Genomic DNA, 14,216 nt, shown 5'->3' with positions numbered 1-14,216 from the left:
CCTCCGGTGATTCTGGATCACACAGTAGCAGCAGCAGCGACACAGGCATTTCAGAAATTTCACCAGATGTTCCTTCGTGCTCTCACATTTGTCTCCATCAAATCAGGATATGCACGGCACCCTACTTGACAGATAACAGATATCATTCACCGAAGTGGCCGCTGCAAGCTGCGTCACGCCACCATCTCCTCCATCTCTCCTCCTTTTAAAGGGAGCTTTAAAAAAAAGTATGTAAAGAAGGCAATGGTACAGTAGTCATGAGGGGTTTCAATGTGCAGGTAGATTGGGAAAATCAGATTGGTGGGAAATTTCAAGAGAGTATTTCTAGAGTGCCTATGAGGTGACATTTTAGAACAGCTTGTGGTTGAGCCCAGTAGAGGATCAGCTATTCTGGATTGGGTGTTGTATAATGAACCAGATTTGATTAGGGAGCATAAGGTAAAGGAACCTGTAGGAGGCAGTGATCATAATATAATATAATTCGCCTTGCAATTTCAAAAGGGAGAAGCTAAAGTCAGATGTATCAGTATTACAGTGATCGAGGCATGCACAGGCATGTGGACGTCAGCAAGTTAGACCAGCGGGAAGAGAAAAAGAAGGCGGCTTTACAGATCAGGTGTCGGAGTAGAAGGAGTGAGAGTAGGAGGGCTTCGGTGCAACGGGGCTTCACCAATAAGTGGTCGAGGCGAGGTAAGTTACTTGTGAAGAATAGGAATAGGAAGTATGTCTGCAAGGCCAGTGTTCTGTACTGGGTGTCAGGTGTGGGATCTCCAGGAGACACCCAGCCTCTCGGACAGTCACATCTGCGCCAGATGCGTCATGCTGCAGCTCCATAGGGACAGCGCTAGGGAACTGGACATGCAGCTCGATGACCTTCGTCTAGTCAGGGAAAGTGAAGAGGTGATGGAGAGGGGCCATAGGCAAGGAGTCACACCAGGGCCTCGGGAGATAGGTAAGTGTAACAGTCAGGAGAGGGAAGGGCAAGAGTCAGATACTAGAGGGTAACTCTGTGCCTGTCCCCCTTAACAATAAGTACTCCTATTTGAGTGTTGTTGGGTGGGACAACCTCCCTGGGGGAAGCAGAAGTGGCCACGCCTCTGGCACAATGTCTAGCCCTGTTGCTCAGAAAGGTAGGGAAAGGAAGATGGCAGCAGTGATAGAGGACTCTATAGTTAGGGGGTCAGACAGGAGATTCTGTGGATGCAGGAAAGAAAACACGGATGGTAGTTTGCCTCCCAGGTGCCAGGGTCTGGGATGTTTCTGATCACGTCCACGATATCCTGAAGTGGGAAGGTGAACAGCCAGAGGTCATGGTACATATTGGTACCAACAACATAGGAAATGGAAGGAAGTCCTGAAAACAGACTACAGGGAGTTAGGAAGGAAGTTGAGAAGCAGGACCTCAAAGGTAGTCATCTCAGGATTACTGCTTGTGCCACACGACTGTTAGTATAGCAGTAGAGTGAAGTGGAGGATAAATGTGTGGCTGAGGAATTGGGACAGGGATTTAGGTTTCTGGATCATTGGGACCTCTTTTGGGGCAGGCGTGACCTGTACAAAAAGGATGAATTGCACTTGAATCCGAGGGGGACCAATATCCTGGCAGGGAGGTTTGCTAAGGCGATTAGGGAGAGTTTAAACTAGAATTGCTGGGTGGTGGGAACCAAACTGAAGAGACAGGGGAAGGGGCAGTTGGCTCACAAATTGAGAAAGATTGTAGACAGTGTGAGAGGGAGGATAGACAGATGATAGAGAAGGGATGGTTTGAAATGTGTCTATTTTAATGCAAGGAGTATCATGAGCAAAGCGGATCAGCTTAGAGCGTGGATCAGTACTTGGAACTATGATGTTGTGGCCATTACAGAGACTTGAATGGCTCAGGGGCAAGAATGGTTACTTAGAGTGCCAGGTTTTAGATGTTTCAGAAAGGACGGGGAGGGAGGCAAAAGAGGTAAGGCTTGGCACTGTTGATCAGCGATAGTGTCATGACTGCAAAAAAGGAGGAGGTCATGGAGGGATTGTCTACTGAGTGTCTGTGGGTGGAAAGTAGGAACAGGAAGGGGTCAATAACTCTACTGGGTGTTTTTTATAGACCATCCAATAGTAACAGGGACATCGAGGAGTAGATGGGGAGAACAGGGTTGTCGTGGAGGGAGATTTTAATTTCGTAAATATTGATTGGCGTCTCCCTAGAGCAAGGGGTTTAGATGAGATGGAGTTTAGCGGGTGTATTCAGGAAGGTTTCTTGACACAATATATAGATAAGCCTACAAGAGGAGAGGCTGTAATTGATCTGGTATTGGGAAATGAACCTGGTCAGGTGTCAGATCTCTCAGTGGGGGAGCATTTTGGAGATAGTGATCACAGTTCTATCTCCTTTATTGCAGAGGGATAGGAACAGGCAAGTTAGGAAACGTTTAATTGGAGTAAGGGGAAATATGAAGCTATCAGGCAGGAACTTGGAAGCATAAATTGGGAACAGATGTTCTCAGGAAACTGTCGGGCAGAAATGTGGCAAATGTTCAGGGGTATTTGAGTGGCATTCTGCATAGGTACGTTCCAATGAGACAGGGAAAGGATGGTAGGGTACAGGAACCGCGGTGTACAAAGGCTGTTGAAAATCTAGTTAAGAAGAAAAGAAAAGCTTACAAAAGGTTCAAAAAACTAGGTACTGATAGATATCTAGAAGATTATAAGGCTAGCAGGAAGGAGCTTAAGAATGAAGTTAGGAGAGCCAGAAGGGGCCATGAGAAGGCCTTGGCGAGCAGGATTAAGGAAAACCTCAAGGCATTCTACAAGTACGTGAAGAGCAAGAGGAGAAGACGTGAGAGAATAGGACCGATCAAGTGCGACAGTGGAAAAGTGGGTATGGAACCTGAAGAGGTAGTGGGGGTACTTAATGAATACCTTACTTCAGTATTCACAACAGAAAAGGATCTTGGCGATTGTAGGGATGACTTACAGTGGATTGAAAAGCTTGAGCATATAGATATTAAGAAAGAGGATTTTCTAGAGCTTTTGGAAGCATCGTTAGATAAGTCACCGGGACTGGATGAGATGTACCCCAGGCTACTGTGGGAGGTGAGGGAGGAGATTGCTGAGCTTCTGGCAATGATCTTTGCATCATCAATGAGGTCGGGAGAGGTTCCGGATGATTGGAGGTTTGCAAATGTTGTTCCCTTATTCAAGAAAGAGGATAAAGATAGCTTAGGAAATTATAGACCAGTGAGTCTTACTTCAGTGGTTGGTAAGTTGACGGAGAAGATCCTGAGAAGTGGGATTTATGAACATTTGGAGACACATAATATGATTGGGAATAGTCAGCATGGCTTTGTCAAAGGCAGGTCGTGCCTTAGGAACCTGATTGAATTTTTTGAGGATGTGACTAAACACATTGATGAAGGTAGAGCAGTAGATGTAGTGTATATAGATTTCAGCAAGGCATTTGATAAGGTACCCCATGCAAGGCTTATTGAGAAAGTAAGGAGGCATGGGATCCAAGGGGACCTTGCTTTGTGGATCCAGAATTGGCTTGCCTACAGAAGGCAAAGAGTGGTTGTAGACGGGTCATGTTCTGCATGGAGTTCAGCGACCAGTGGTGTGCCTCAGGGATCTGTTCTAGGACCCTTTCTCTTCATGATTTTTATAAATGACCTGGATGAGGAAGTGGAGGGATGGGTTAGTAAATTTGTTGATGACACAAAGGTTGGGGGTGTTGTGGTTAGTGTGGAGGGTTGTCAGGTTACAGTGGGACATCGATAAGATGCAAAACTGGGCTGAGAAGTGGCAGATGGAGTTCAACCCAGATAAGTGTGAGGTGGTTCATTTTAGTAGGTCAGATATGATGGCAGAATATAGTATTAATGGTAAGTGTGGAGGATCAGAGGGATCTTGGGCTCCAAGTCCATAGGACATTCAAAGCTGCTGTGCAGGTTGACTGTGTGGTTAAGAAGGCATATGGTGCATTGGCCTTCATCAACCCTGGGGTTGAGTTCAAGAGCCGAGAGGTAATGTTACAGCTATATAGGACCCTGGTCAGACCCTACTTGGAGTACTGTGCTCAGTTCTGGTCACCTCACTACAGGAAGGATGTAGAAACTATAGAAAGGGTGCAGAGGAGATTTACAAGGATGTTGCCTGGATTGGGGAGCCTTATGAGAATAGATTGAGTGAACTTGGCCTTTTCTCCTTGGAGTAATGGAGGATAAGAGGTGACCTGATAGACGTGTATAAGATGATGAGAGGCATTGACCATATGGATAGTCAAAGGCTTTTTCCCAGGGCTGAAATGGCTAACACAAGAGGATATTGTTTTAAGGTACATGGAAGAAGGTACAGAGGAGATGTCAGGGTTAAGTTTTTTATGCACATAGTGGTGAGTGTGTAGAATGGGCTGCCGGCAATGGTGGTGGAGGTGGATATGATAGGGTCTTTTTAAAAGACTCTTGGATAGGTAGATGGAGCTTAGAAAAATAGAGGGCTGTGGGTAACCCTACGTAAATTCTTCAGTAAGTACATGTTCGGCACATCGTTGTGTGCTGAAGGGCCTGTATTGTGCTGTAGGTTTTCTGTGTTTCTCTGTTTCTTACCGTGGAGTAAAGGGAACTGCAGAGGCACGAGAGAGGAGCTGGCCAAAGGTGTTTGGAAGGAGACTCGAGCAGGGATGACGGTAGAGCAGCAATGGCTGGGGTTTCTGGGAGCAATTCAGAAGGCACAGGATAGATGCATCCCGAAGAAGAACTCTAATGGCAGGTTGAGGCAACTGTGGCTGACAAGAAAAGTCAAAGCTAATGTAAAAGAAAAAGAGCAAGCATCCTTGTTGCGATGGGGGATGAGAGGTGACCTCATAGCGGTGTATAAGATGTAAGACATTTGATAAGGTTCCCCATGCAAGACTCCTTCAGAAAGTAAGGAGGCATGGGATCCATGGAGACTTTGTTTTGTGGATCCAGAATTGGCTTGCCCACGGAAGGCAAAGGGTGGTTTGTCAATGGTTCGTCTTCTGCATGGAGGTCGGTAACTAGTGGTGTTCCTCAGGGATTTGTTCTGGGACCCCTCCTCTTTGTGATTTTTATAAGTGACCTGGATGAAGAAGTAGAAGGGTGGGTTAGTAAGTTTGCTGATGACACAAAAGTTGTGGATAGTCTTGAGGGTTGTCAGAGTTTACAGCAGGGCATCGATAGGATGCAGAACTGGGCTGAGAAGTGGCAGATGGACTTCAACCCAGATAAGTGTGAGTGGCAACGCACATCAAAGTTGCTGGTGAACGCAGCAGGCCAGGCAGCATCTCTAGGAAGAGCTACAGTACCTCTTCCTAGAGATGCTGCCTGGCCTGCTGCGTTCACCAGCAACTTCGGTGTGTGTTGCTTGAATTTCCAGCATCTGCAGAATTCCTCGCGTAAGTGTGAGTGGTTCATTTTGGTAGGTCCAATTTGAAGATAGAATATAATGTAAACGGTAAGACTCTTGGCAGTGTGGAGGATCTGAGAGATCTTGCAGTCCGTGTTGCCAGGACACTCAAAGCTGCTGTGCAAGTTTACAGTGGTGTTAAGGCAGCGTATGGTGTGTTAGCATTCATCAACCATGGAATTGAGATCAAGAGCCGTGAGGTAATGTTACAGCTATATAATACCTTAGTCAGACCCCGCTTGGAGTACTGAGTGCAGAAGAGATTTACAAGGATGTTGCCTGGATTGGAGGGCATACCTTGTGAAAATAGGTTGAGCGTACTTGGTCTTTTCTCCTTGGAGTGATGGAGGATGAGAGGTGATCTGATAGAGGTGTATAAGATGATGAGGGGCATTGATCATGTGGAAAGCTAGAAGCTTTTTTCCCCGGGGTAAATTTTTCACACAGGGAGTGGTGGGTGCATGGAATGCACTGCCAGGGGCGGTGGTGGAACTGGATACATTAGGGTCTTTTAAGAGCCTCTTAGATAGGTACATGGAGCTTAGGAAAATAGAGGGCTATGTGCTAGGGAAATTCTAGGCGGTCTCTAGAGTAGGTTACATGGTTGGCAGAACATTGTGGGCTGAAGGGCCTGTAATGTGCTGTAAATTTTTACGTTCTATAATAGAGCAAAATTAGTGGGAGGCTAGAGGATTGGGAAATTTAAAAACCAACAGATGGCAACAAAAAGCCATGGGGGGAAAAGATGAAATATGAAGGTAAGCTACCCAACAATGTTAAAGAGGATGCCAAACTTTTTTTTTAGTTATATAAAGATGCTTTCAAGAAGGAGCTAGATAGGTATCTTATGGATAGGGGAATCAAGGGTTATGGGGACAAGGCAGGAATCGGGTATTGATAGTAGGTGATCAGCCATGATCTCAGAATGGCGGTGCAGGCTCGAAGGGCCGAATGGTCTACTTCTGCACCTATTGTGTATTGTCTATTGTCTAAAGAGTAAGAAGAGAGGTGAGAGTAGATATTGGACCGCTTAAAATGACACTGGAGAGGTAGTTCTGGGGGACAAGAAAATGGCAGACAAACTGAAGAAGTATTTTGCATCAGACTTCACTGTGGAAGACACTAGCAATATGCCATAAGTTTGAGAGTCTCTGAGTAGAAGTGAATGCAGTTGCTATTGCAAGGGTGAAGGTGGTTGGGAAACTGAAAGGCCTGAAGGTAGATAAATGGACTACGTCCCAGATTTCTGAAAGAGGTAGTTGAAGAGATTGTGAAGGTATTAGTAATGTCCTTTCAATAATCGCTAGATTCTGGAATGGTTCCAGGGGACTGTAAACTTGCAGATGTCATTACATTCTTAAAGAAGGGGTGGGGGAGACAGAAGAAAAGATGTTATAGATCTTTTCTCAGTGGTTGGGAAGATGTTGGAATCGATTGTTAAGGATGTAGTTTCAGGGTGCTTGGAGGTACAGGATAAAGTAGGCCAAAGTGAGCATGGTTTCTTTAAGGGCAAATCTTGTCTGACAAATCTGTTGGAATCCTATGAGGTGATAACAGGCAAGATAGACAAAGGAGAATCAGTGGATGTTATGGACTTGGATTTTCAGAAGGCCTTTGACAAGGTGCCACACATGAGGCTGCTTCGAGCCTGTGGTAATACAGAAAAGATACTAAGTATTGAGGAAGCAGGAAGGCTGCAGAAGGAATTAAGCCGATTAAGAGAATGGGAAAAGAAGTGCCAGATGGAATACGGAGTCAGGAAGTGTCTGATCATGCACTTGGGTAGAAGGAATACCCAATGGGGAGAAAGGTGGTCCTCATGCAGGATTTCCTAAAGGTTAATTTGCAGGTTAATTCAGTGGCAGGGAAGTCAAATGCAATGTTAACATGCATTTTGAGAGCACTAGAACAGAAAAGAAAAGATGTAATGCTGAGGCTTTGTAAGACACTGGTAAGGCCTTACTTGGAGTACTGAGAGCCCTTTTTGGGCCCCTTATTTAAGAAGGGATATGCTTACATTGGAGAGTGTTCAGAGGAGTTTCACAAGAATGATTTCAGGAATAAAAGGCTTATCATATGAGGAGCAATTGATGACTCTGGGCCATTACTTGGGGTAGAATTTTGAAGAACAAGGGGGTGATCTGATTGAAACCTGTTGAATGTTGTAAAGCCTGGAAAGAGTGGATGTGGAGAGGATGTTTTCTCTGGTGGGGTAGTCTAGGTTCAGAGGGCGCAGCCTCAGAATAGAGGGACGTCCATTTAGAACGTAGATGGGGAGGAATTTCTGTAGCCAGAGGGCGGGGAATTTGTGGAATTTGTTGCCATAGGTGGCTCTGGAGGCTAGCTCATTGGGTGTATTTAAGGTGAAGGTTGATGAGCTCTTGATTAGTCAGGGCTATGAAAGGTTATAGGGAGAAGGCAGGAAAATAGGGTTAAATGAGAAATGGATCAGCCTTGATGAAATGATGGAGCAGACTCAATGGGCCAAATGGCCTATAATTCTGCTCCTGTGTCTTATGGACTTATGGAATTCCAGCAGTCAGTGACTCTTCCTTTCTTGTTTCATAAAGTCTAGGTTGGGTGTACTTCAGTCATAGAACATCTGAAAGTGTTTTTACAAGAGACGTAGTAAAATGTTGAGTTATCTTTCAAATATTATTCAAAGATTCAAAGTACCTTCATTATCAAAGTATATATGCAGGCATGAAACAAAGAAACACCATGGAACCCACTCAAAGAGAGCTTCAAACACACAACATGCAAAAAAAAGTACAAATCACTGCAAATGGCAAAAAAAACGAGTGAAAAACACCAAATGTAAAACATCAAACCACAAAGTCACTGAAACAGTCTAGGCATGTTCAGTTTAGGTTCATTTCAGATCAATTTAGCGCTGTGTCACTGCAGAGCCAGTCTGCTCCAATCAAAATCACACAAAATAGCAATAAAAACTGAGTAAACAGAAACACATCCTAACATAAACTACTGAGTCCAATCCACAAACCGTGCTGATTTTACCTTGCCCAAGACCCAAGATTCTGACAGGATCAAGCGAGAGGGAAGAAGAGTCCAGTCAAATGCAGCCAGACAACACTGAACACCCAAACAACAGGAATTCTGCAGATGCTGGAAATTCAAGCAACACACATCAAAGTTGCTGGTGAACGCAGCAGGCCAGGCAGCATCTGTAGGAAGAGGTATAGTCGACGTTTCAGGCCGAGACCCTTTGTCAGGACTAACTGAAGGAAGAGTGAGTAAGGGATTTGAGAGGGGGAGGGGGAGATCCAAAATGATAGGAGAAGACAGGAGGGGGAGGGATGGAGCCAAGAGCTGGATAGGTGATAGGCAAAAGGGGATACGAGAGGATCATGGGACAGGAGGTCCGGGAAGAAAGATGGGGGGGGGGACCCAGAGGATGGGCAAGAGGTATATTCAGAGGGACAGAGGGAGAAAAAGGAGAGTGAGAGAAAGAATGTGTGCATAAAAATAAGTAACAGGTGGGGTACGAGGGGGAGGTGGGGCCTAGCGGAAGTTCGAGAAGTCGATGTTCATGCCATCAGGTTGGAGGCTACCCAGACGGAATATAAGGTGTTGTTCCTCCAACCTGAGTGTGGCTTCATCTTTACAATAGAGGAGGCCGTGGATAGACATGTCAGAATGGGAATGGGATGTGGAATTAAAATGTGTGGCCACTGGGAGATCCTGCTTTCTCTGGCGGAACACCCACTCACTTTCTGCTGCCGTCCTCGTTGATTTCAATCTTGCTCAATGCTTTAATCGGTGTGAAATTTTGTCAATCATGGGCTCATGCCCTCTTTCCAGGCTGCACCAACCTCCCTCAGAAGCAGCAAAACACCAGGTCGCTCAGTGGTCCAGAAACACCATCAAAATATAAATCATAGTTGCCAATAGTAGCAGAATCAGATTTGAAATAAAAATAGTTTCTTGAACTGTGAAGGACTTCGCTTTTGGTTGAGTTGGTCGCTGGTGCCACCTTCTTCCCCTGTGCATGTCATTACAAGGTGACTGGACAGATTCTTTTCCTAACACCGTTTTAGTTAATGGACTTAAGTTTGCAAAATTTTGTTTTCAGGTTTATTTCATTTGTGATATCACATGCAGGATTCTCCTGAATATTGTATGTAAAAGCAATGGGTAAAAAGGAATATAAATTGAGTTTAAATTTCCATAATATTTATCATGGTGAATTACTGATGATAAACTAGGTTTCAGAAGATTAACAGAATATAACCTGTTAATGGCAATACATCTTGTACCACAGTAACACTGTACTCTCCCAGTGGAATCTGCTTGGATAATACAAGGATTGAAACTAACTATAGTTGAAAAGTTGTTTGTAAGGCTTTTGAAAATGCACCTTTAAAGGTAGTCTTGCACTCATTCAGATGTGCAGTAGAAAGCAAAGAGACCATTTGAATTTGTCTATTTTTTCATTCCCAGCATGAATGAAGAGCAGACACTGTTACCTATGCACATGTGAAAGCCAGTTTGTACAGTGTGGTTCTCAAATAACAAATGGCACCTTATTTGTTTGTGATATTAGTTGAGGAATGAATATTTGTTAGGACAAGCTGGACTATACTTCACATAGTGCTCATGAATCTTTTGCATTGGCTGGGTTGACACTAACATAGTTCTTGAAATACTACTACAAGCATTAATCCTGTGACTACGTGGGTTTCCTCGAGGTATTCTGGTTTCCTTTCTCATTCTGAAGATGTATGGGTTAGTAGGTTAATTGGACAGTGTGGGCCTGTTGGGCCGACAGGGCATGTTACCGTGCTGTATCTCTAAATAATATACTGTATTCAGAAAATCCTGACTAACATCACGTCTCAGAGTGCTATCTAATAAAACAGCACAAAAATAGCTGCACAAGCTGTGAAGAAGTCCAAGAAAATGGCACGAAAAAAACAGCCTTCCCTTCGATACAAAATTGATCAGTTAGCTTGCTATGAAACAGAAGAAAATGGCCAGACAGCTAATTCTGGAAGAGCACTGAGTGCTGCCAAGACCCCCACCCCCCTCCAGCATTTGGTATGCATCTTCAACCAGAAGCTGACCATCAGAGCACTACTCTCTCCTACCTCAAGGTGCATTTGGGAAGTATAACTTCTGTACATATCACTCTTTGTTTATTAGCATTATTCCTGCAAAATCAGTGTTACTATTAGTTGATTTATTACTGAGTAAATCTATTTTATCACTTTCCTAGATGAAGGAAATGAAAATGAAATACAGACCACACAAAATAATCAATTAACATGGAAGCAAGGGAGGCAGCTCCTTCGTCAGTGAGTATCTGAAATCTTTTATTTCAAAAATACTTATTTTTTCTAACATCCCAACTATCAGTGTCCTAACTGTAAAAAGTTGTAAACTTGTCATTCAATTTTGTGTTTAAAGTTAGAAGAGTATAAGTTAGAAAGTACTATTTTAAACTTTAACTTTAGAAATCATGGTTCGCACAGAATCATGGTATAAAATAAATTTTTGGTAGACTGGCTGTCCTTTGCTGTTAATTACCCTGGTAGTTTTAACTTCAGTGTTGATTTTTTTATTTTATGCTAGATTCTGCAACTGTATTTCCATGATTAACTATTTTTGAAAGTTTCCTCACCAATTAACAACAACGCCACATTCCCCCCACCATCACATCCAAACAAGGAAACCGCTGAGTTTCTTGAGCAGACAATGTAATGAATGTTGAATTGTTAACAATAGCCCAGTACTGCGAGCTTTCATTTTCCTGTGACTATAGAGGCTGGTACTGAAAGAGACTCATCACTTTCAATCTGCAGCTGGTACAAGTGACATTTTTTTTGCAAGTACTCTCAACAGTGAAATAGAATGTGCAAGATTATTTCCTGGTAGTAGATTTTCCTCAGAAAAAAAGTGTATAATTTGTAAATTGTTGGACAAATTGTGCTGAAACTTCATAAGATTCTCCTCATGATTTAAAACAAAATGCTGTAATTTACTGTGTTTTGCCAGATACTTGCAGGAGGTCGGATACACAGATACTATTATAGATGTGAAGTCAAGGCGAGCACGGGCATTACTTGGCCTCACTGGTGATGACCTAGATAAATTATCTGAAAACAAGAGTCCGGATTCTGTTATAAATGGTGGTGAAACACTTTTAAAAAGGACAGACATGATTGGGTAAGTGCCTTGTACTACCATTGTGTGCTTATTTTAAATCTAAATTTTATTTTAATTGATTTCAATTTCAATCCCTTGTTGCTTGATTTTTTTTAATATCGCAATAATGGTCATTGCTTCAGACTTTATACATGTAATCTGTATTTTATTTTATTAGGAACCAGCAGGCAGGCTTTTATCCCTAGTAGGTGCATACCATTGTTGTTTATTGCATTGCTGTATTCTTGACTTGATTAAACTTGCATGCTGGTCCAGACAGTTAAATTTCTTTGACTTTTTCTATTGCTTCCACCATTTTGTGTATCTCCTTAATGGTCTGTTACAAAACCAATCTACTGGGATTGGGGAGTTGGGGAGTTACACAAAGGGTTTAAATGGAACAGATAATTAAAAAGAAAAGGCAAGATTTGTCTCTTCCCAGCAATATTTTGTGGTCTTACAGTTGCTGTAAATTGTCTACATAATGTTTTGTTTTTAAAAAATATATATTGTGTTTTTTTAAAGAAATTCTGGAGAAAAAGTTAAACCACTTCCGAATGATTCAGCAGATGTGCTGGAAACATTTAAATTTCTGGAAAATGCTGCAGCTGTATTTAGTGATGATGATGAGGATGATGAGAGTGAAGGAAAAGAGAGAACAATTATTGATACTTCGGTAGGTTAAATATTTGGACACATGAATAAAGAAGGTGAAATGATGAAAAATGGGCAAAATGAATTCTGTAGTTCTTTTTCAAAGTTACACGGTAAAGGTCCTTTGATCATGTATATTGTGAAACCCTTATTCTCAAATTGTGCAAAAAGTTGCAATATCTAGTAGATTTTAAATGTATTTATATTTTGTCATGAAAATTATTTCAGTTTGTCTCAAGGCATTTTTTTAAACCATCCAAGCAGTTGCAAGTGAACTGGTTATTCTTTTCAGTTTATGCAATCTTCCAAGTAACAATAAATTGACCTTTAAACTGCTTCCTCACCACTCCAAATGTGAGATGCTGCAGGTGGTTTGAGTAATTCCTCAAGGCCCTGCTTTTTCATTTAGTGCTAACTCCATAAAACTCACTTTGTAAACTTAATCTATCCATTGCCTTTTGTTTACCATAATCTTTCCTCCTTGCCCTCTGGCACCTGGGAAACGTCTTATTCAGGACTCCTAGTGGTATTTTCAGAAAATCATGGTTACCTTAATACTTAGCATTTCTTCTCACTTCTGATTCACTAATTTCTTCTACAGCAGTTCAGTAGTGTTGATTGTGATCTTTCCCTTCTGTGTTTTTGGCCACTCCTTGTATGTAGAATGAATATCTAATCATCTTATGGCCTTCCCAATAAGTCAATTTTGCCGACTTTGTCTTGGTAGTTCCCCATCATTGTGATCATTTCTGAAGTATGCAATCTTTCTTCTTATTTTGAGCAGCTGTCTCAAATTTAATGATCCACCTTTGAATTTGTACCTATTGTTACTCAGATGTTCAGGAACCACCCCCCCAACCCCCAACTTTGTGCAAGTTCTGTATAGTAGTGACGTCCCGGTTCTGCCACACTGTGGGCTCAAGCTGGTATAATTTAGTGTCAACCCAGTTGCATTCTACTGTTGAATTCTAGTTCTGAGTCGGTACATGAAATCTTTTTACTTGGTACCTTCTCCAGTTTAAAGACCTTCCTTCCCAGTATAATCTTATTAAATCAATTAGCACCACTGTGAGGATCAATTTAACACACAGAGAATTACAAAAGAGTCAATCGAAACGGATCACCCCGCCAGTATTGTGACACTTAATTAACAAGTTGTTGGTGAGACCAAGACAGTAGTGACTTGCAAAAGCAATTTGCCAAAAATATCTCTGCTATTATGCCTTTATTACACCTGGATTAATGTTCCAACATGTTCTGTTTCTTTTGTTTTTCCCTCTTTTCCCACCTCTCCCAAAGCCGGCAATATGCAAACTTTCATAAAAGTTAACTATTTTAGAACATAGAACAGTAGAGCACAGTACAGGCCCTTTGGCCCACAATGTTGTGCCAACCCTCAAACCTTGCCTCCCATATAAGCCCCCACCTTAAATTCCTCCATATATCTGTCTAGTTTCCTTTGCAGTAATATTTTAATGTGTCCATCAATTATATATAGTTGAAGGAATGTATACCTACAGATTTTCACATTTTATGCTATTTTGTTTGTATGTCAATTTAATTGTTTCAAAGTTTAATTTGCTGCATGCCTAATCTGACCCTAGGCCTCCAAGGGTTTGAGGTTGGGGCTTGGAGAATAGATGCTACGCAGAAAGAGGAAGTGTCAGAAGTTACTGATTAAGGAGAGGCTGAGTGGTGTCGAAAGTGGGAAGGGGGGTTAATGGCTGACGAAATTGTGAGATAGAAGCACAAGATGCCACGGATAAAGGAGTAGAGCTTTTGGTGTTGAAGTTCAGGGATGGAATTAAACAATATAAATTTGGGACCCATTGTCACTAAATAATGGGTGACCAACAGCTGCAAGAGAACTAAGACAATATTTTATTCTTCCTAAACATTAACTTGAGAAAACTGCAATTCATGTGAGTCAATTTCATGAAGCTTCATTGAGAAACACCACAGGGCAAGCAGTTATGCTGATACCTATC

General features: G+C 42.3%; 1 protein-coding gene across 2 annotated transcripts in view; it reads left to right on the top strand.

Annotated features, from left to right (window-relative positions):
* strn (striatin, calmodulin binding protein) overlaps positions 1 to 14,216 on the top strand; it is a 97,406-nt gene that overhangs the window by 56,109 nt on the left and 27,081 nt on the right. For both annotated transcript variants that reach the window (XM_072251005.1, XM_072251002.1), the window contains exons 4-6: positions 10,646 to 10,724; positions 11,425 to 11,595; positions 12,100 to 12,250. In XM_072251005.1, coding sequence (XP_072107106.1) covers positions 10,646 to 10,724; positions 11,425 to 11,595; positions 12,100 to 12,250 — 401 coding nt within the window. The remainder of the gene's footprint in view (positions 1 to 10,645; positions 10,725 to 11,424; positions 11,596 to 12,099; positions 12,251 to 14,216) is intronic.

This window comes from Mobula birostris, chromosome 2 (genome assembly GCF_030028105.1).
Source record: "Mobula birostris isolate sMobBir1 chromosome 2, sMobBir1.hap1, whole genome shotgun sequence".
Taxonomy (NCBI): domain Eukaryota; kingdom Metazoa; phylum Chordata; class Chondrichthyes; order Myliobatiformes; family Myliobatidae; genus Mobula; species Mobula birostris.
Note: the sequence above shows the minus strand (reverse complement) of the source record. Positions and strands in the feature narration are given on the sequence as shown.